General features: G+C 42.4%; 1 protein-coding gene across 1 annotated transcript in view; it reads left to right on the top strand.

Annotated features, from left to right (window-relative positions):
- The first annotated feature begins 8,486 nt into the window (after positions 1-8,486).
- Positions 8,487-20,681, top strand: part of LOC140733980 (fibrous sheath-interacting protein 2-like) — a 35,631-nt gene continuing 23,436 nt past the window's right edge. The window contains exons 1-2 of the mRNA XM_073057564.1: positions 8,487-8,741; positions 13,104-13,229. Of these exons, the coding sequence (XP_072913665.1) occupies positions 8,487-8,741; positions 13,104-13,229 (381 nt within the window). The remainder of the gene's footprint in view (positions 8,742-13,103; positions 13,230-20,681) is intronic.

The following is a 20,681-nucleotide window of genomic DNA, read 5'->3' as shown; positions in this document are numbered from 1 at the left end:
TGCCCTTGTACTAGCTGCCCTTGTACTAGCTGCCCTTGTACCAAGCTGCCCTTGTACTAGCTGCCCTTGTACTAGCTGCCCTTGTACCAGCTGCCCTTGTACTAGCTGCCCTTGTACCAGCTGCCCTTGTACTAGCTGCCCTTGTACCAGCTGCCCTTGTACCAGCTGCCCTTGTACTAGCTGCCCTTGTACCAAGCTGCCCTTGTACTAGCTGCCCTCGTACCAGCTGCCCTTGTACTAGCTGCCCTTGTACTAGCTGCCCTTGTACCAGCTGCCCTTGTACCAGCTGCCCTTGTACCAAGCTGACCTTGTACTAGCTGCCCTTGTACTAGCTGCCCTTGTACCAGCTGCCCTTGTACCAGCTGCCCTTGTACTAGCTGCCCTCGTACCAGCTGCCCTCGTACCAGCTGCCCTCGTACTAGCTGCCCTCGTACTAGCTGCCCTTGTACCAAGCTGCCCTTGTACCAAGCTGCCCTTGTACTAGCTGCCCTTGTACTAGCTGCCCTTGTACCAGCTGCCCTTGTACCAGCTGCCCTTGTACTAGCTGCCCTTGTACCAGCTGCCCTTGTACTAGCTGCCCTTGTACCAGCTGCCCTTGTACCAGCTGCCCTTGTACCAAGCTGCCCTTGTACTAGCTGCCCTTGTACTAGCTGCCCTTGTACCAGCTGCCCTTGTACTAGCTGCCCTTGTACCAGCTGCCCTTGTACCAGCTGCCCTTGTACTAGCTGCCCTTGTACCAGCTGCCCTTGTACTAACTGCCCTTGTACCGGCTGCCCTTGTACCAGCTGCCCTTGTACTAGCTGCCCTTGTACCAGCTGCCCTTGTACCAAGCTGCCCTTGTACTAGCTGCCCTTGTACTAGCTGCCCTTGTACCAGCTGCCCTTGTACTAGCTGCCCTTGTACCAGCTGCCCTTGTACCAGCTGCCCTTGTACTAGCTGCCCTTGTACCAGCTGCCCTTGTACTAACTGCCCTTGTACCGGCTGCCCTTGTACCAGCTGCCCTTGTACCAGCTGCCCTTGTACCAGCTGCCCTTGTACTAGCTGCCCTTGTACCAGCTGCCCTTGTACTAGCTGCTCTTGTACCAGCTGCCTTTGTACTAGCTGCCCTTGTACTAGCTGCCCTTGTACCAGCTGCCCTTGTACTAGCTGCCCTTGTACCAGCTGCCCTTGTACTAGCTGCCCTTGTACCAGCTGCCTTTGTACTAGCTGCCCTATGCCCTTCTCTCTTCTTCCTTTTTCTCTTGGAGCAGCGACTCACTTGACATCAAATCTATCTCCGCACTCCTCATAGAGTAAGTCTCCAAATGAGTTAAGCTTGTCTTACACTTGGCTGGGTTGTGCGTGCTCTAGGGTTGTGCTGAAGTCCACGTTCAGCCTCTGCCACTCAGCCACTTTGTTCACCTTTGGCCACTTGATCTTGTGCCTCCTTGGGAGAGAGAGGTATGGAAGGAAAATCCTTTAGAGAAGGCAGTAATCTCAATTAACCAACTGTGCCAGGAGTAATGCATCCACAAAGTGCCATCAACACCTACCTTATTCTAGATAAGCTGTACTACATTTTCAAGAAGGAATATACCCATAAAATCTGGCAACAATTTGCTTGCATACATGTATACAATGCACAAAATATACGGTATGAGGTTATCAACTCAATAATAAGGTTAACAAATAATTATAAGGTTATTATAAAGTTATAATAATAACTGTTCTTCTTAAGCTCCGATTATCTCCTCAAGAGTTACCCTTGGGATAGAATATGGGGATTAAGTATGTGGAAAGATTTTATAGTATGTTCTTATCAAGGATGAATACAGCAGTTTCAATTACCTGCTTCTATGCTGTAGCTTTCCATAGTTTTCTCACTCTAATATTAGCTGTTGCTGATAGGACAAACCTCTATCCAGTCCTGAAGAAATGCAAATTGCTGAGTTCCAGTTTTGCTCACCAGTATGTGATCTACCTTGATTTGTAAGGTACGTCTATTTCTGTTTGCAGAGATTTCTGTGGAAAGATTTCCAAATCCTAAGAACTTTCTACAGGGGCACAATTGAGAGCACCCTGACTGGCTGCATCACTGCCTAGTATGGGAATTGTACCTCCCATAATCGCAGGATTCTGCAGAGAGTGGTGCAGACAGCTCAGTGCATCAGTAGATAGGAACTTCCCACTATTCAGGACACTTAATGAAGACAAGTGTGCAAAAAGGGCCCGAAGGATCATTGGAGACCCAACTCTCCCCAACCACAAACTGTTCCAGCTGCTACCATCAGGGAAACGGTACCACAGCATAAAAGCCAGGACCAACAGGGTCCAGGACAGTTTCTTCCACCAGGCCATCAGACTGATTAATTCATGCAGATACAATTGTATTTCTGTGTTATATTGACTGTCCTGTTGTACATACTATTTATTATAAATGACTATAAATTGCACATTGCTCATTTAGACGGAGACGTAACATGAAGATTTTTACTCCTCATGTATATGAAGGATGTAAGAAATAGTTAATTCAATTATAGGCAGAATTTCTCCCATATAGTTCATATTACTGAATCTGACACAATTTGACCCATCATAACTGGAGCATCAAGCGTGAGTTAGAGAGCAGGGAAGGTTCAGGCATAAAAGGGAAACACTGCCTAGCAGAGTGGTCATCAAAGGAGCGGTTTGAGGCAGAGTGGTAGGACTTTGGCTCATTCTGGCTTCGGCGAGGTAAGTGGGTAAGTGGACTTCATTTTTTTTTACCTTGCATTTTTTTAGAGGAATAAAGAGCATGTCTGTAGGGTTAGAACTTTGCTCTGGGCGTCAGATGTGGGAATCTTCCAGTCTCCCAGATTCCACGACTGCATTCAGGGTCACTGAGATGCAAATCCTGAGAGACCGTGTTAGGAATCTGGAGCTGTGGCTTGATGACCGACAGCTTATTAGGGAAAGTGAGCAGGAGATAGATAGGAGCTACAAGGGGTTCGTCACCCCGAGGATGCGGGAGTTAGGTAAGTGGGTGACTGTCAGGGAGGGAAGGGAAGAGCTCAGATAGTAGAGAGCACCCCTGTGGCCATCCCCCTCAGTAACTGTTATCTCGTGTTGGATGCTGTTGAGGGGGTGACCTGACAGAGGATGACCATGGTGATTGGGTCTCTGGCACTGGGCCTGGTTCCGTGGTGCAGAAGGAAGAGAAGAAGATGAGGAATGCAGTAGTCATAGGGGATTCCATAGTGAGGGGAACAGACAGGAGGTTCTGTCAGCCTGTTAGAGATACCCACATGGTGTGTTGCCTCCCAGGTGCTTGCAGAGTATTCTGAAGGGAGAGGGTGAACAGCCAGAAGTCTTGGTACATGTTGGTACCAATGACATAGGTAGAAAAAGGGAGGAGGTCCTGAAAAGAGAATTCAGGGAGTTGGGTAGGAAGCTGGAAAGCAGGACCTCCAGGGTAGTAATCTCAGGATTGCTGCCTGTGCCACGTGCTAATGAGCGCAAGAATAGCATAATCAGGCATATTAATGCGTGGCTGAGAGACTGGTGTAAGGGGCAGGGCTTCAGATTCCTGGATCATTGGGACCTCTTCTGGGGAAGACACAACCTGTACAAAAAGGATAGGTTACACTTGAACCCAAAGGGGTCCAATATCCCAGCAGGCAGGTTTAATAGAGTTGTTCGGGAGGGTTTAAACTAATTTGGTGGGGGGATGGGAACTGGAGTGATCGGGCTGGGGAAGGGGAAAACAGAAATAAATCAAAGATAGCGTGCAACAGAAATGATAGGACAGGCAGGAAATGAGGTATCATCACAGCCAGTGGGAAGATTTACAGGGCAATAGAGGCATGGTGCAGTTAAAACAGAAAGCAACAAATACTGGACTGAAAATATTCTATCTGAATGGTGTTACGTACCCCGTAACTGGGTCACTTACCAGCAATGATAGAGAGGTCCGTTGAAGTCTGATGGTACTATTTTTAAAAGTTTTTATTTATAAAGGGGCACAAAAATAAGGTTAATACAAATATTCAGATAATATACGTCGTCAATACTCAATCTAAAGTGCGGGTATAGTAATAATCATCAATAAGAAGTAGCTCTATCGTTTGTCTAGGGGTAATATATTGTCCTTTGGAAATATGAAAGTCACTCAGATACTGCAAGCTTCTGGGTTTTGGGGACCGCTGGGTTTTCACTTGTTGGAAAGAGAGAGAGATTTGTGATAAAAGAAACTTGCCCGGGTCTTTTGATGAGATCGATCCGTTGAGTAGGGGGAGTTGGTTCCCCGTTGTTAGTTCAAGAAAATCGTTTCTGCGGTACTCGCCACCGGCTCCCAGGCACGGGAACCGAACACACGTGGCTTCCTTCAAATGGCTGCCCGCTGTTACGGGATCGCTAGCATCTTTTCTGGTGCGTCTGAGGGGCCGTCTCTACAGCCCCTCTTTTATCTGGACTCACGGGGTCTCAGATGTCAATCAGGTTGGGATGATGCAATCTCTCCCCGTCACCCAGCCCACATTGCCCTGAGGGCTTGCACGTAGCCCAGTCCCCAATCCACAAAGGTGTCTCCAAGAGACAATGGCCGTTATCCGTGGCTTTGTCTTGCTGAGGGGCCAGGACACATTCCAAAACCTTGAGGATTCTCTCTCATTTCCTGGGTCCAAGACCCGAATTAATAGCGATCTTGCGATTCTCAAGAAGGAGGGGGCTGCGGTCATAACAATGGACACAGCATAAGAAATAAAATGGGCGATCTTGAAATTCAAATTGGCAAGTATGACGTTGTGGCTATCTCTGAAACTTGGCTAAAGGATGGCTGCCATTAGGAGTTGAATATTCAAGGATATACAGTGTATCGGAAAGATAGGTTAGTAGGCAGAGGGGGTGGTGTGGCCCTGTGTAAAAGAAATAATATTAAATCATTAGAAAGGGATGACATAGGATCAGAAGGTGTAGAGTCTATGGGTTGAATTAAGAGATGGCAAGGGTAAAGGGACCCTAATGGCAGTGGTATTCAGGCCTCCAAACAGCAGCCGGGATGTGGATTACAAATTACAGCAGGAGATAGAAAAGGCGTGTCAAAAAGGCAATGTCATGATAATCGTTGAGGATTTTAATATGAAAGTGGATTGGGAAAACCTGGCAAGTAATGGACCCTCAAGAGAGAGAATTTGTAGAATGTCTAAGGGATGATGCTTTTTAGAACAGCTTGTTGTTGAGCCCACTAGGGGATCAACTGTGCTGGATTGGATGTTGTGCAACGATCCAGAAGTAATGAGAGAGCTTAGGGTTAAGGAACCCTTAGGGAACCATGATCACAACATGACTGAGTTCACTTTGAAATTTGAGAAGGAGAAACTAAATTTCAATGTATCGGTATTTCAGTGGAATAAAGGAAATTTCAATTGCAAGAGAGGGGAACTGCCCAAGGTTGACTGGAAAGGGACACCAGCAGAAAGGTCAGCAGAGCAGCAATGGCTGGAGTTTCTGAGAAAAATGAGGGAAATGCAGGACAGACATATTCCAAACAAGAAGAAATTTTCGAATGGAAGAGGGGCACTACTGTGGCTGACAAGTGAAGTCAGAGCCAAAGTACGTTTGTAAAAGCAAAATAGATGGCATATAAGGAAGCCAAAGCTAGTGGGAAGATAGAGGATTGGGAAGCTTTTAAAAACTTGCAGAAGGAAACTAAGACGGTCATTAGGAAGGAAAAGATGAATTATGAAAGGAAGCTGGTGTCTAATATCAAAGAAGATACTAAAAGCTTTTTTAAGTATATAAAGGGTAAAAGAGAGTTGAGGCTAGACATAGGACCAATAGAAAACAACGCTGGAGATATTGTAATGAGAGATGCAGAGATGGCAGAGGAACTGAATGCATATTTTGCATCAGTCTTCAAAGTGGAAGACATCTGCAGTATACCAGACATTCAAGAGAGACAGGGAGGTGAAGTACAGTATGTGCAACGAAAATGATAACTGAGAAGGTGCTCAGGAAGCTTAATGGTCTGAGGGTGGATAAATCTCCTGGACCTGATGGAATGCACCCTCGGGTTCTGAAGGAAGTAGCTAGAGAGATTGCAGAGGCATTAACAATGATCTTTTAAGAATTGATAGATTCTGCCATTGTAACAGATGACTGGAAAATTGTAAATGCTATTCTGCTATTTAAGAGGGGTGGGGGCAGCAGAAAGGAAACGACAGATCTGTTAGCAGAAAGGAAACTACAGACATCAGTGGTTGGGAAGTTGTTGGAATCAATTGTTATGGATGAGATTACAGAGTACCTGGAGGCACATGACAAGATAGGCCAAAGCCAGTATGGTTTCCTGAAAGGAAAATCCTGCCTGAGTAACCTACTGCAATTTTTTAAGGAAACTGCAAGCAGGGTAGACAAAGGGGATGTAGTAGATGTAATGTACTTAGATTTTCAACAGGCCTTTGACAAGGTGCTGCATATAAGGCTGCTTAGCAAGATAAGGTCCCAAGGATTTACAGGGGAATTACTAGCATGAATGGGGCATTGGCTGATTGGCAGAAAATGGAGAGTGGGAATAAAAGGATCCTTTTCTGGCTGGCTGCTGATTACCAGTGGAGTTCAACAGGGGTCAGTGTTGGGACCGCTGCTTTTTATGATGAATGTCAATGATTTGGACTATGGGATTAATGGATTTGTGGCTAAATTTGCCAATGATTCAAAGATAGGTAGGTAGTGGGTAGTATTGAGGAAAGAGAGAGCCCACAGAAAGACTTAAATAGTTTAGGGGAATGGGCATAGAGGTGGCAAATGAAATACAATGTTGGGAAGTGTATGGTCTTGCACTTTGGTGGAAGAAATAAACGGCCAGACTATTATTTAGATGAGGAGAGAATTCAAAATGCAGGGATGCAAAGGGACTTGAGAGTCCTTGTGCAAGATACCCTAAAGGTTAACCTCCAAGTTGAGTCGATGGTGAAGAAGGCAAATGCAATGTTGGCATTCATTTCTGGAGGTATAGAATATAAGCGCAGGGATGTGATGTTGAGGCTCTATAGGGCACTCGCGAGACCACACTTAGAGTATTGTGTGCAGTTTTGGGCTCCTTATTTTAGAAAGGATATACTGACATTCGAGACGGTTTAGAGAGGATTCATGAGAATGATTCCAGGAATGAAAGAGGAATGTCTGGCAGCTCTTGGGCTGTATTCCTTGGGGTTCAGGAGAATGAGGAGGTGGGGGGATCTCATAGAAACATACCGAATGTTAAAAGTCCTGATCAGTTTAGATATGGCAAAGTCATTTCCCACGGTAGGGAAGTCCAGGACAAGAGGGTACGACTTCAGGATTGAAGGACGTCCATTTAGAACTGAGATGCAGAGAGATTGCTTTAGTCAAAGGGTGGTAAATCTGTGGAATTTGTTGCCACGAGTGGCTGTGGAGGCTGAGTCATTGGGCACATTTAAGGCAGAGATAGATAGGTTCTTGATTAACCAGGGCATCAAAGGGTTTGAGGAGAAGGCAGGGGACTGATTGACTGGAAGAATTGGATCAGTTCATGATTGAATGGTGGAGCAGACTTGATGGTCTACTTCTGCTCCTATATCTATGGTCTTATGGTCTTACCTAATTCATGCCAGCTCCTTACAGAGCTTTGTCACCCTCCCACTCTTTATACTCTTCACCCTCACACTCATCAGCTCCTCTTCTGATTCTTTTGATGCCTATCTAACCAAACTTTCCAAAGATTTCCTCACATGAAAGAATTTGTTTACAATTGCCTATTAACCTATGAACAGTCTTTGAGATGTGGGAGGAAATTGAAGCACTGGGAGAAATCCTACATAGCCAGGAGAAAAATGTACAAACTCCACACAGGAGTCGGGATTACACACAAGCCCCAGAGCTGCAAGATAGCAGCAGAAACTGCTGCACCAGTTCAGTGGATTTGAGTAAAATGGTTTGGTGGATATCTTCTTTGTCAAATAGAATTGAAATTCTTTTCATATCTGAGGAAAATGCCTTTGTGATTGCATTCTTTTCAGAAAGTTTGACGCTAATGAAGTAGACACATATTCATTAATAACTTCTACTAAATTGAAACCAGACTCAGAGAAATCACAGCTGACACTAGTGTAGCCAAAGTACACTTTTAAATGAGGAATGAAGGAATGTGTAGTGCGAAAGTCAGCAGTCAGAGCTTAGCTGTCCTGGGCGTGTGGTGGAAAGTGAACAACGAAAACAATTTGTAGGTCCAAGTCATTGGCAGAAAGTGCAGGTGCTTTTCATCCAGTGAAATACATAAATTAATTGGTGAAAAGAGAAAGGTTATGGGATTGTCCTCTCGATGCCAATACAATTAGGGCCTCTTTTTCTTTTTCAGATGCTGATACGTCTCATTCAATTTAGCCAACAGTTTATTGTATTCCCGACTCCAGCAGTTCGAAATGCTGGGGGTAGGCAATGACCTCGGCTGAGGTACGGTACTCCCCGTCACCGGGCACTGTCTGCTAACTCTCGCGACAGCTCGGGCGATGGTTTCCATGGTGCTGTTGTTCGATGAGCCTTTGGCAGACACGGCCGGCCTAGCCCGGACAACGCGTAAATCGTGCCCTGGCAACCGATGCACATGGCAACAAGATCCCGCAAAACAGCGGGAGCGCGGGCGAACCGCATTCTCCCAAGGTGCCTCCGAGGTGGACGCGGGCACACGCTCCGAGAGCACAATGGAAGCCTACGTGTCCTCGTATGCCAAGAACACCGCCCTTCGTAAAGTCCACGAGAGGGATGTGAGTGAAGTGTTCAAGTTAGATGCGAAAATATAAATTCTCCATCCCATCCTGATCTCCCTAAGGACCCCTCTCCACTTTCCAAACGAGAAACAGCCCGTTCAGAACTTAATGAGGAGAAGCAGCTGAGACATTGAATAATAGGTTATTGGAGGACCAAAGAGAAAGTCGAAGTCGGTTTTATTGCAATATACTCAAGTACATGATGGCACCGGGTGCAATGAAAAGCTTCGCAGCATATCAGCAGTATTAGCAATACAAATATAAATTTTACAAACATTTAACAAGACAATATAGAACAAAAAGTCAATTTTAGTGCAAAGTGGTGGTAGTGTTGCTTAACCTTTTTTTTAATGATTAGAGATTGTCTGGTCGGTTCAACGATCCAGTGATTGAAAGGAAGTAGCTGTTCTTGAACCTTTTGCCGTGGGACTTCATTCTGCACCTCCTGCCCAATGGTAGCCTGTAGAAATAGGGATAGTGCAGGAAAATGCTATTTAAGTTCATGGTAATCAGGTTGAATGATGCAGGGTCAACATCAATTTTAATGTTTCCAGTGCTGGGTTTCCACCCGATGAAGGGTTTCGGCCTGAAATATCAGCAGTTCTTTTCCTCATTTTCTGCTGGGCCTGCTGAGTTCCTCCAGCAGATTGCTACTCCAGATATCCTGGCATCTGCAGTTCCTCATGTTCCTTATGTTTTGTATAGTTGATCTCCAATATTGTTACAACAAAGTCGTAGATTAAGGAACAGCTTCTCTTCTTCAAGCTTGGAATATTTCAGCCCTCAAGACTTACTGAATTTGACCAGCCTTTTGAGTTCAGAGTCTTCTTTGACTTAAAACGTTGCTTGATATGTTGATTTTGCATTTGTTTTGGATCTACAAAATCTGCAATGTTTTGCTTCTTCGATATCTTATATTTATATTCCCTTAAGCCAGGAAGTTTGTGATTAATAAACATTAGCCTCACCCTGCTGGTACTGCCACCACTTGTCTTGATCAGTCCCTCCTGATCATAGAGACTTCCATTTTCGTCTCCAATTATTCTCAGTCTTAGCAAAGTGAAATGTGTTCTATTCCCAAATTTTCCAAATAATAGGATATCAATCTGAAATATTAAGGTCCTTTCCCAGAAGCTGCCTGAGCTGTTGAAAATTTCCAGCCGTTTCTGTTTTTTTTGGTGGGGATGTGTATCGTTTAAGAACTGGGACGCTGAGAAAGGATTCCAACATCAACTTCGCATTACCCTAATGGCAAATTAATGACGTACTTCTGGAAGGGAAGCATCTTGGGATTTACTTCAAGATGGCATGCTTGGTGCTAGATAATTTGAGTAATGGTACCAGTCTAGGCAGGCTTGATGCTTATAAATTGGATGGATTTACAAATGTTTTTCTTTCAAATCAAGCATAAAATTTAGAGACTCAAGATGCTGGAATCCAGAGCAAAAATTAAATTGATGAGAGAACTCAGCAAGTCAGGCAATATCCGTAGAGGGAAAAGTTCAGTCGACACTTTAGGTTGAGATACTTCATCTGGACTGGGCCCAGGGCAAGGGTTCCCAACCCCTGGTTAATGGTATGGGTCCATGGCATAATAAAAGTTGGGAACCCCCGACCTTGGGAATTGTACTAAGTAATTCTAGGCTCAACATATGATAGCATTTCCAATGTCAGATGTGCACCTAATGATAATCACCACCTGCAATTTCCAACATAAACTGGGGCACCAAAGTACGACCTACTACCATGGTTAATTGACCACAAAGTATTTTAAATCCTCCCATGCCCTCTGAGATAGAGAATTTGAGAGATTCACCATCCACTTTCAGAAGAAATTCCAAGGCACCGCAATTTTAAGTGATTGCCCTCTAAGCTTGTAACTACGCTCCCTCATTCAAGATCCTCCCACTGGTGGAAACACCTGAACATCTATTTTGTAATGCCCTTAAGACATGACCCATTTCAGTAAGATCATCTATCATTCTTCTCAAATTCACAGAGTACAGTTTCAATTTCTTCAACCAGCCATGAAAGGACAACCTTCTCATTCACTAATTAGCCCAGTGAATCACCTTTGCATCATTCTTAAAAAAAACAATAATTGCGCAGGTATGGCCCGACCAGTGCAGTGTACAATTGCAAAAATCCTTCTTTTTACACTCCAGAATACTAAACTAAAGGCCAATTTCCCATTTGCCTTCATAACTATTTGTAGTCTCTGCTTTCTAATGTTTTGAAAATTGTATTTTGAGCACCTAGAGTCACCTGTACTTTACTCACCTGCAGTTTTTCTCTATTTAGATAACATTGTCTTTAGATTTCTCATAGCAAAGTGCATCACGTCATATTTTCCCACAATAAATTCCATTTGCCAAGCTTTCACCCACTCACACAATCTATCTATCTCCAGTTGCACAATCTTAATATCATCATTCCAGCATTCCCTTCCACCAGCAATATTTCCATGTCAACACAAAAATGTGTGGACTTCAATATCTGGGCAGTTAACCTTCAGTTTGAATCTGGCAGATTCAGTGTGTTTCATGGTTCACAAAATATACAGGGAGGAGAAGGATTGGCAATTTACGTTTCTATTTCATCTCATTGCATTACATGATATGAAGAACATCATATTGATATTAAAGTAGAGGAAAAAAAAAGGTGAAATACATGCAGTCTGTACACTTGAGGAAAAGGTACTGCTTATATTTCAAGTTGATGACTTTTTATCAGATGTGGAAGGATAACAGAAATAAAAATGATTTCAAACTTTGAGAAAGGGGATGATAACAGGATCTATTAAGTGACAAAAGTGAAAGCAAAAGAACTGATTATTGGACAAGTAAAGATGTATTTGCAAAAATACTAAAGAGAGAAACAGGATAATGTTCTGAAACTACCGAGGAGAATATTATGGATTGTGGAAGTCTAAAATAAAGTTAGAAAATGAGAGAATTGTTGATTATCTGAAAATCCTGACCTCTTTGTTCAGGAGATATCAAATGTGCGGTGGGAGGTTGAGATTACATTCCTTGAGCATACAGTACTTTGATCTCTATTACAACAGTGAGCCCAGAAAGTTCATTCTACATTCTACAGGCATATGATCAGTTAAAATGCAGGGCCTATCAGAGACCAAAATGAGGACAGATGGCATGGCGAAGGGAATTCATGAGAGCTATATATCAGTCTTGATCAAGGAAGAAAGTAAAGCTGAAATCTAACAAAGGAAAATGTAATTAACAAGTACTAGAAAAGCTAGTTATAATGCATCCTAAATGGATGAGAGAAATAAGGGAGGAAGTTCCAAGAGGCCCTGACGATAATCTGGCAAATATCTACGGATTCAGAAATTGTATCTGAGTACCAGAGACTGCAAATGTCGCACTCCTGTTCATAAAAGGGTGGAGTGATAAAGTTGTGTTGGTTCAACTATGGTGGGAAAGTTTAAGAAACAATGATCAGGGTCGAATTTAACCGCTACCTGAACAAGTGTGGATTGATCAGCAAAAAAAACATAAATTTGTTAAAGGCATGTTTAACAAAATTAACAATATTTTTGATCAATGCACACAAAATGCTGAAGGAAGCCTGCAGGCCAGCAGCATCAATGGAAAAGAGTACAGTCGATGTTTCTGGCTGAGACCCTTCATCAGGTCTGGAGAAAAAAAAGATGAGTCAGAGTAAGAAGGTGGGGGGGGGGGAATGGGAGGAAGAAACACAAGGTGATGGGTGAAATCAGGAGGGGGTAGGGTGAAGTAAAGAGCTGGGAAGTAGATTGATGAGAGAGATACAGGGCTGGAGAAGGGGGAATCTGATAGGAGAGGACAGAAGGCCATGGAGGAAAGAAAAGGGGGAGGAGCACAAGAGGGAGGTGATGGGTAGGTAAGGAGGTTAGGTGAGAGAGGGAAATTGGAATGGGGAATGGTGAAGAGGGGGCATTACCAGAAGTTTGAGAAATCAATATTTATGTCATCAGGTTTGAGGCCACCTAGATGGAATATTAGGTTTTGCTCTTCCAACCTGAGTTTACCCTCATCACGACAGTAGAGGAGGGCTTGGACTAACATGTCAGAATAGGAATGGGAAGTGGAATTAAAATGGGTGGTGACTGGGAGATCCCGCTTTTTCGTGTGGACATCAAAATATGTTTTGATGATATAACACAAGTGTTTCTATACTAAGTAATGTATAAGATTTCTGCAATATAAGTGGATGTGTACAACTTATAAATATATGTTTTATGAATTAGAACTGATTATACAATTTTGCCTTTGTTTTAGAATAATTAAGGAGATCAGTGAAATTTACATATGTTTATTAACCCTGAATAAGCCTGCAATTGTTGTTGATCTACAGTGTATGAGCAGTAAGGCTGTCATTGGGACAGGGTCCAGACAACTTTTGAATTTGCCCTTGGGGGCCAAGTTACCGTTGCTTCCGGGGAGTGGAGTTCTCCTATATACAACAGATCTGGGTGAAAAGGTAAATCATTGAAATTAGAAATAAATTCCTTCTCAGACTTTTTACCGTTAAATTTAGAGTCAATTAGAGATAGCACAAATACAGTGATGAATTGCTGGAATTCTACTTTTAACTTTTCAAGTCAAATTTTTACAACAAATCAATGTAGCAACTATTCTAAATTTTACCATATAATTGGAATTACTGATAAGAAAATTAAACATGTAAGTCATATCTGTCAGGATGCAGACTAAAAGATGCCATGATTTGATTCTGAACCTCTGCTCCGTCGTAAAAAGGGCCTGTAGGATCATTCGGGATCTAAACCATCCCAACCACAATCTATTCCATCCAGGAAGTGAAATTGTAGCATAAAAGCCAGGACCAACAGGCTCCAGGACAGATTCTTCCACCGGGCCATCAGACTGATGAACTCACACTGATTTGAGTGTATTCTATATTACATTGGCTGTTCTATTCATTATAAATTATTATAAATTACTATGATTGCACATTGCATGTTTAGATGGAGACGTAACATAAAGATTTTTACTCATGTTTGTGAAGGATGTGAGAAATAAATTCAAATCAATTCAATAATCTCAGTCAGTAATATAACTGACCTTTTTTTAATTGTGTAAGATCTCCTTTAAGGCAGAGTTTCTGGTTATAAAATAAACAATAAGAGGGTTGGAGTCAGATTCTTTGAAGAGCAGAAAATAACTGCAGATGTCAGAAATTTGAAGTAAAAGTAAAAAATGCTGAAAATATTATGTGACTTGTGGAATATCCATGGAAATATCAACAGAATTAATAGGGATGGTGATCCTGAATCAGACCTCAAATTCATACTCCATTCTCCTTATTGTCTTGGAATTCCCATTGGGAGGGGTTTGTATAGTCGAATTGATAATGTTGACATTCAAGCAGGTTCAATCATTTAAGACCATAAAATATTGGAGCAGAATTAGGCCATTTGGCCCATCGAATCTGCTCTGCCATTTCATCACTGAGCCAATTTGCTCTCAGCCCCAGTCTCCTGCCTTCTCCCTGTATCCCTTCATGCCCTGACCAATCAAGAATCTATAACCTCTGCCTTAAATATACATAAAGACTTGGTCTCCACAGCTGCCCGTGGCAAAGAATTCCACAGATTTATCACTCTGGCTAAAGAAATTCCTCCTCATCTCAGTTCTAAATCTATTCTGAGGCTGTGTCCTCAGGTCTTTGACTCTCCCACCAGAGGAAACATCTTTTTCACATCCACTCTATTGAGGCCTTTCACCATTCGATAGGTTTCTACGAGGTCACCCCTTATTCTTCTGGATTTTAGCCAATACAGGCCCAGAGCCATTGAATGCTGTTCATATGACAAGCCATTCAATCTTGGAATCATTTTTGTGAACCTCCTTTGAACCCTCTCCAGTTTCAGCAGATCCTTTCTAAGATAAGGGGCCAAAACCTGCTCATAATACTCCGAGAGGCCTCACAAGTGCTTTATAAAATTTCAACATTACATCTTTCTTTTTATATTCTAGTCCTCTTGAAATGAGTGCTAACATTACATTTCCTTTCCTCACCACAGACTCAACCTGCAACTTAACCCTTAGGGAGTCCTGCACAAGGACTCCCAAGTCCCTTTGCGCCTTGGTTTTTGTATTTTTTCTCCATTTAGAAAATAATCAATCCTTTAATTTCTTCTACCAAAGTGCATGACCATACACTTCCCGACATTGTATTCCATCTGCTATTTCTTTGGCCATTTTTCTAATCTGTCTAAGTCCTTCAATAGCCTCTCTACTTCGTCAAAACTGCCTGCCCTTCCACTTATCTTCATATCGTCTGCAATCTTTGCAACAAAGCCATGATTCCATCATCCAAATCATTGACATATATCATAAAAAGAATCGGTCCCAACACAGACACCCGTGGAATACCACTAGTCACCGGCAGCCAATCAGAAAAGGCTCCTTTTATTTCTACTCTTTGCCTAATGCCAATCAGCCATTGCTAGAATCTTTCCTATAATATCCTGGGCTCGTATCTTGTTAAGCAGCCTCATATGTGGCACCTTGTCAAAGGCCTTCTGAAAATCCAAGTTTGCATCATCAGACTATTTTCCTTTGTCTATCCTGTTTGATATTTCTTCAGAGAATTCCAACAGATTTTTCAGGTAAGATTTTCCCTTGAGGAAACCATGCTGACTATTGTCTATTTCATTATGTGCCTCCAAGTACTGTGAGACCTCATCCTTAATAATTGACTCTGACATCTTCCTAGCCAGTAAGATCAAACTAGCTGGCCTATCGTTTCCTTTCTTCTGCCTCTCTCCCTTCTTGTAGAGAGGAGTGACGTGAAATTTTCCAGTCTTCCGGAACCATTCCAGAATCTAGTGATTCATGAAAGATCATTATTAATGCCTCCACAATCTCTTCAGCTGTTTCTTTCAGAACTCTGGGGTGTACACCATCTGGTCCAAGTGACTTACCTACTTTCAGACCTTTCAGTTTCCCAAGAACTTTCTCTCTAGTTATGGTAACTTCACACACTCAATGCCCCTAATACCTGGAACTTCTACCGTACTGCTAGTGTCTTTCACAGTGAAGACTGATGCAAAATACTTATTCAATTCATCTGCAGTTTCATTGTCCCCCATTGCTACCTCTCCAGCATCATTTTCCAGTGTTCCAATATCCACTCTTACCTCTCTTTTACACTTTTCATATTTGAAGAAACTTTTGTTATCTTCTTGAGACTTAGACGGGCTGATCCAAGGCTGGTATTGCAGCCGCCAACTGAGGTGTCATGGGAGAACAATGAAGATCGGAAGCAACGAACTTGCTGCTGGCTGTGTGTCCAGAGACCTGAGTGTTTTGGGCACAGAGCTCAGGAAAAGCAATTCAACGGACTTTTAATACCATAAACCAGCGAATTGTTTTGTTATGTCTCTCCTCTCACTGTGAAATGGGGCCACTTCTTTTTCCCTTATTAGGGAGAGAAAGAGCCTACAGTATGTCAAATTAATGGGTGAGCAAGTAGTCTTTGCAGTTCTTCAAGTCTGTGTCTTTAATGATACTTCGCTGCACGCTTGAATGCTCGGTGAGGGGAGGGCTACGATGCTTTTTTGCTGGTGGGAGAGGTGGGACCCTTGATTTGCTGCCACTTGTGCATGGGAGGGGGGAGTTGGGGGGGCTTTGGGGTTCTGACATTTAACTGCAATTCATTCTTTGGGGTACTCCTCCATTTTAGTAGATGTTTGCAAAGAAAAAGTATTTCATGATGTATGTCGTATACATTTCTCTGACATTAAATGTACCTATTGAACATTATTGGCTAGCTTACTTTCATATTCCATCTTTACCTTCTTAATGATCTTTTTAGTTGCCTTCTGTTGGTTTTTAAAAGATTCCCACTAATTTTTGCTCTATCATATGCCCTCTCTTTGGCTTTTATGTTGGCCTTGACTTTTCTTGTTAGCCATGGTTGTGTCACCTTTCCTTTAGAATACCTCTTCCTCTTTGGGTTGTATATCTCCTGTGCCTTCTAAATTGCTTCCAGAAATTTCAGCCATTGCTGCTCTGATGTCATCCCTGCCACTGTTCTTTTCCAATCAATTCTGGCCAACTCCTCTCTTGTGTCTCTGTAATTCCCTTTACTCCACTGTAAAACTGATACATCTGACCTTAGCTTCTGCTTCTTAAATTTCAGGGTGAATTTGATCATATTATGATCACTCTCCCCAAAGGGTTCTTTTACCTAAAGCTCTCTAATCATTTCTGGTTCATGGCACAAGTGGCATCAAGAGCAGCTCTAAAAAGTCAACTCGTAGCCACTCTAGAAATTCTCCCTTCTATAATCCAGCACAACCTGAATTGCCAAATCTACATGCATATTGAAGTCCCCCATGACTATTGAAATATTGTCCTTTTGGCATGCATTTTCTAACTCCCATTGTAATTTGTAGGCCGCATCCTTACTACTGTTGGGGGTCTGTATGCACCTCCCATCATGGTCTTTTTACCCTTGTAGTTTCTTAGCTCTAGCCACAATGATTCAACATGTTCCAACCCTATGTCATCTCTTTCTAATAATTTGATTTCATTTTTTACCAATAGAGCAATGCCGCCCTTTTGCCTTCCTGCCTATCCTTTTGATACGATGTGTATCCTTGGAATTAAGCTCCCAGCTATAATCTTTGAGCCTTAATTCAGTGATGCCTACAACGTCATACCTGCCAATCGGTAACTGTGCTGCAACGTCATCGATCTTATTCCGTATTCCTGCGTTCATTCAAGTATAACATTTCAGTCCTGTATTCACCATGTTCAATTTTGTCCACCTTTTACATTGCAACTTATCCTGTTGACTACATTTCTGCCCTATCAACAACAGTCTCTCTTCACTACAGATTGTCTCTGTTTGTAAACCAGCTATCTCAAATTCACTATTATCCACCTTTCCTACGATACTTCTCGCATTGAATTATTGGCAGCTCAGGATACTAGTCGCACCATGCTCAAACTTTTGATTCTGATCTTTGTTTGAGGTTTCACGTCCTCTCCACTAGTGGTTCCCATCCCCTGCAACTCTAGATTAAACCCCACTGTGCAACATTAACAAACCTTCCTTCTAGAATATTAGTCCCCCTTCAGTTCAGGTGCAAACCATCCCTTCTGTACAGGTCCCACCTTCCCAGGAAGAGAGCCCAATGATCCAAAAATCTTATGCTCACCCTCCTACATCAACTCCTTAGCCACATGTTAAACTGTATAATCTTCCTAGTTCTAGCTTCACTGGTACGTGGCATAGGTAGCAATCCTGAGACCACAATACTAGAGGTCCTACCCTGTAACTTTCCATTTAATTCCCTGAACTCCCTATGCAGAACCTCATCACTCATCCTACCCATGTTATTGGTACCGACATGGAACACGACTTCTGGCTGTTCACCCTCCCAGTTAAGAATGCTAAGGACTCAACCTGAGATATCCCAGAGCCTGGCACCAGGGAGGCAACATACCATTTGGGAATCTCGTTCTCACCCACAGAACCTTCTGTCCATTCACCTAACTAATGGATCCTCTGTCACCACAGCAAAGAGTCACTAAAACCTCTGTGACTTTACTCTGTTAGATCATTTCCCCCCCCAACCCCCCGACAATATCCAAAGTGATATACCTGTTGTTGAGGGGGATGGCCACAGGGGTACTCTGCACTGCCTCCGTAACCCTTTTCCCCTTCTTGACTACCACCCAGTTTCCTGTGTCCTGCACCTTAGGTGTAACTTCCTCTCTATATGTCCTATCTATCACCCCTTCAGCCTCACAAATCATCTGGAATTCATCCAGTTCCAGCTCCAACTCCTTAACGAGGGTTGTCAGAAGCTGCAGTTGGATGCTCTTCTTGTAGTTTTAGTTGTCAGGGACACTGGAGGACTCCCTACCTTCCCACATTCCACAAGAGGAACATTCAACTATCCTGCCTAGCATCTATACTGTCCCAGCTGTGCAGATATAAAGAAGAGAAAGAAAAAAAAGTTTTTATTTCCTTTGCTTTCTCTAACTGAAGCCTCAAAGAGCTAAATCCTCAAGATCATCACTCTGACTGTGTCTACCCAGATTATGGCTGCTGCGCTTGCCCCTGCCTTTGTTCAATTTGGTCTTACTAAGCAATCCCAAACATCGATTGGTCACTAGTCAAAGCTGCCATGACCCGCTGCTAACTTTTATCCTCAGGCAGTGAAACTGATTGAAGATGCTGGAGACTATCGATGGGATAACATCACAGTAGCAAAGTTTTGTCAATGATAGCAGGGAGTTTATTGAGGATAACTATTGCATGAGCTTATTTAAGGATAATTTTGATTAAGATAGATAAAGGAGAATTATTGGATGTGCTTTGTTTGGACATTTGGAGGACTTTTAATAAGGTCCACATAAGAGATGAGTATGCAGAGTTAAAGTATGAAATTGGGGATAATATATTGGCAGAGAGTTAGAAGAAATGGTTCTTTCTTGGGTGTTGATTGAGGTGCCACAAGACTCGATGCTTGGGATCCAGTTATTCATATATATCTTCACTATTTGGGTGAGAGTTTTCAGGTTTGTACATGACACAAGGTTGGAGTAGTGAGAAGAATGCAAAGAGACTCCTATCTAATTTAAACAAGTACTGTGAGCAAGTGCACGGCAGATGCAATACAATGAGGATGCATATGTATGACATTGGTCACTGAAATTTGAAAGACATTATTATGTAAATATTGATATATCAGAAATGGCGACGGTTCAGTGAAAGCTACAACATTCACTGAAAGTAAACATTCAGCGCAGCAAGTAATTAAGGAAGGCATATGGTCCTTTATGTTAAAAAGGTTTAGAAGGTTATCTTACTGCAATTGTTCAGGGATTGTGTGAGATAACATTTGGAATTTTGTGTGCAGCTTGAGTCACTTTATCTAAGTAATGTCACCCTTGCTGTTGCAACTGTGAAAGAGAGAGAGAGAGAGAGAGAGAGAGAGAGAGACCGACTGACCCATCATTACAGCACATTTTAATATGTTAAAGAACAAAGGTAACAGGACAATTTCTATAGTTACAATGCCTTCATAATGTTTCTTTTGAGTTACATAATTTTGCAAAAAACTGGATCTTCTCACCAACACACCCAAAATGATTGTTAATTACTGAGGTCTCTGAGTCATATTCGTGAATGGGGTGATGATTATATTCATGCATATGCAGACAAGTCAATTGGATGTTCCCTGTTCAGCACTGCATTTTAAATTTAATCTACAATCCACATTGAGATCTGAAGGTTGGTTGCTGTTGAAGTAATATTTGCTATATTGTGTCTCCAAAATACGCCCAAACACTTGCCATGGAGAGAATATTGTTTAATAATAGCTCTGTGACTAAGTTTACTCAGAATCAGAATCAGATTTAATATTATTGGCATTGGTTGTGAAATTTGTTGCTATGCAGCAGCAGTACTTTGCAATAAATAATAACTATAAATTACAATAAGAAGAATATATATTTAAAAAAGTTAAAATAAGTAGAATAAAAAGAGAGAAAAAAATTAGTGAGGTAGTGTTCATGGGTTCACTGTCCATTCAGAAATCTGATGGCAGAGGAGAAAAAGCTATTCCTGAATTGTTGAGTGTGTGCTTTCAGGCTTCTGTACCTCCTCCCTGATGGTAACAATGAAAAGAGGGTTTGTCCTGGGTGATAGGGGTCCTTAATGATGGAGACTGCCTTTTTGAGGCATCACCTTTTGAAGGTGTTCTGGATGCTGAGGAGGCTTGTGCCCATGATGAAGCTGGCTGAGCTTACAACTTTCTATAGCTTTTTACGATCTTATGCATTGCCCTCTCCCCCCCCCCCCCCCCCATTAACAGATCGTGATGCAGCCATCTGTAGAAATTGCAAGTGTCTTTAGGGACATACAAAACCTCCTCAAACTCCTAATGAA

This window comes from Hemitrygon akajei, chromosome 10 (assembly GCF_048418815.1).
Source record: "Hemitrygon akajei chromosome 10, sHemAka1.3, whole genome shotgun sequence".
Taxonomy (NCBI): Eukaryota; Metazoa; Chordata; class Chondrichthyes; order Myliobatiformes; family Dasyatidae; genus Hemitrygon; species Hemitrygon akajei.
Note: the sequence above shows the minus strand (reverse complement) of the source record. Positions and strands in the feature narration are given on the sequence as shown.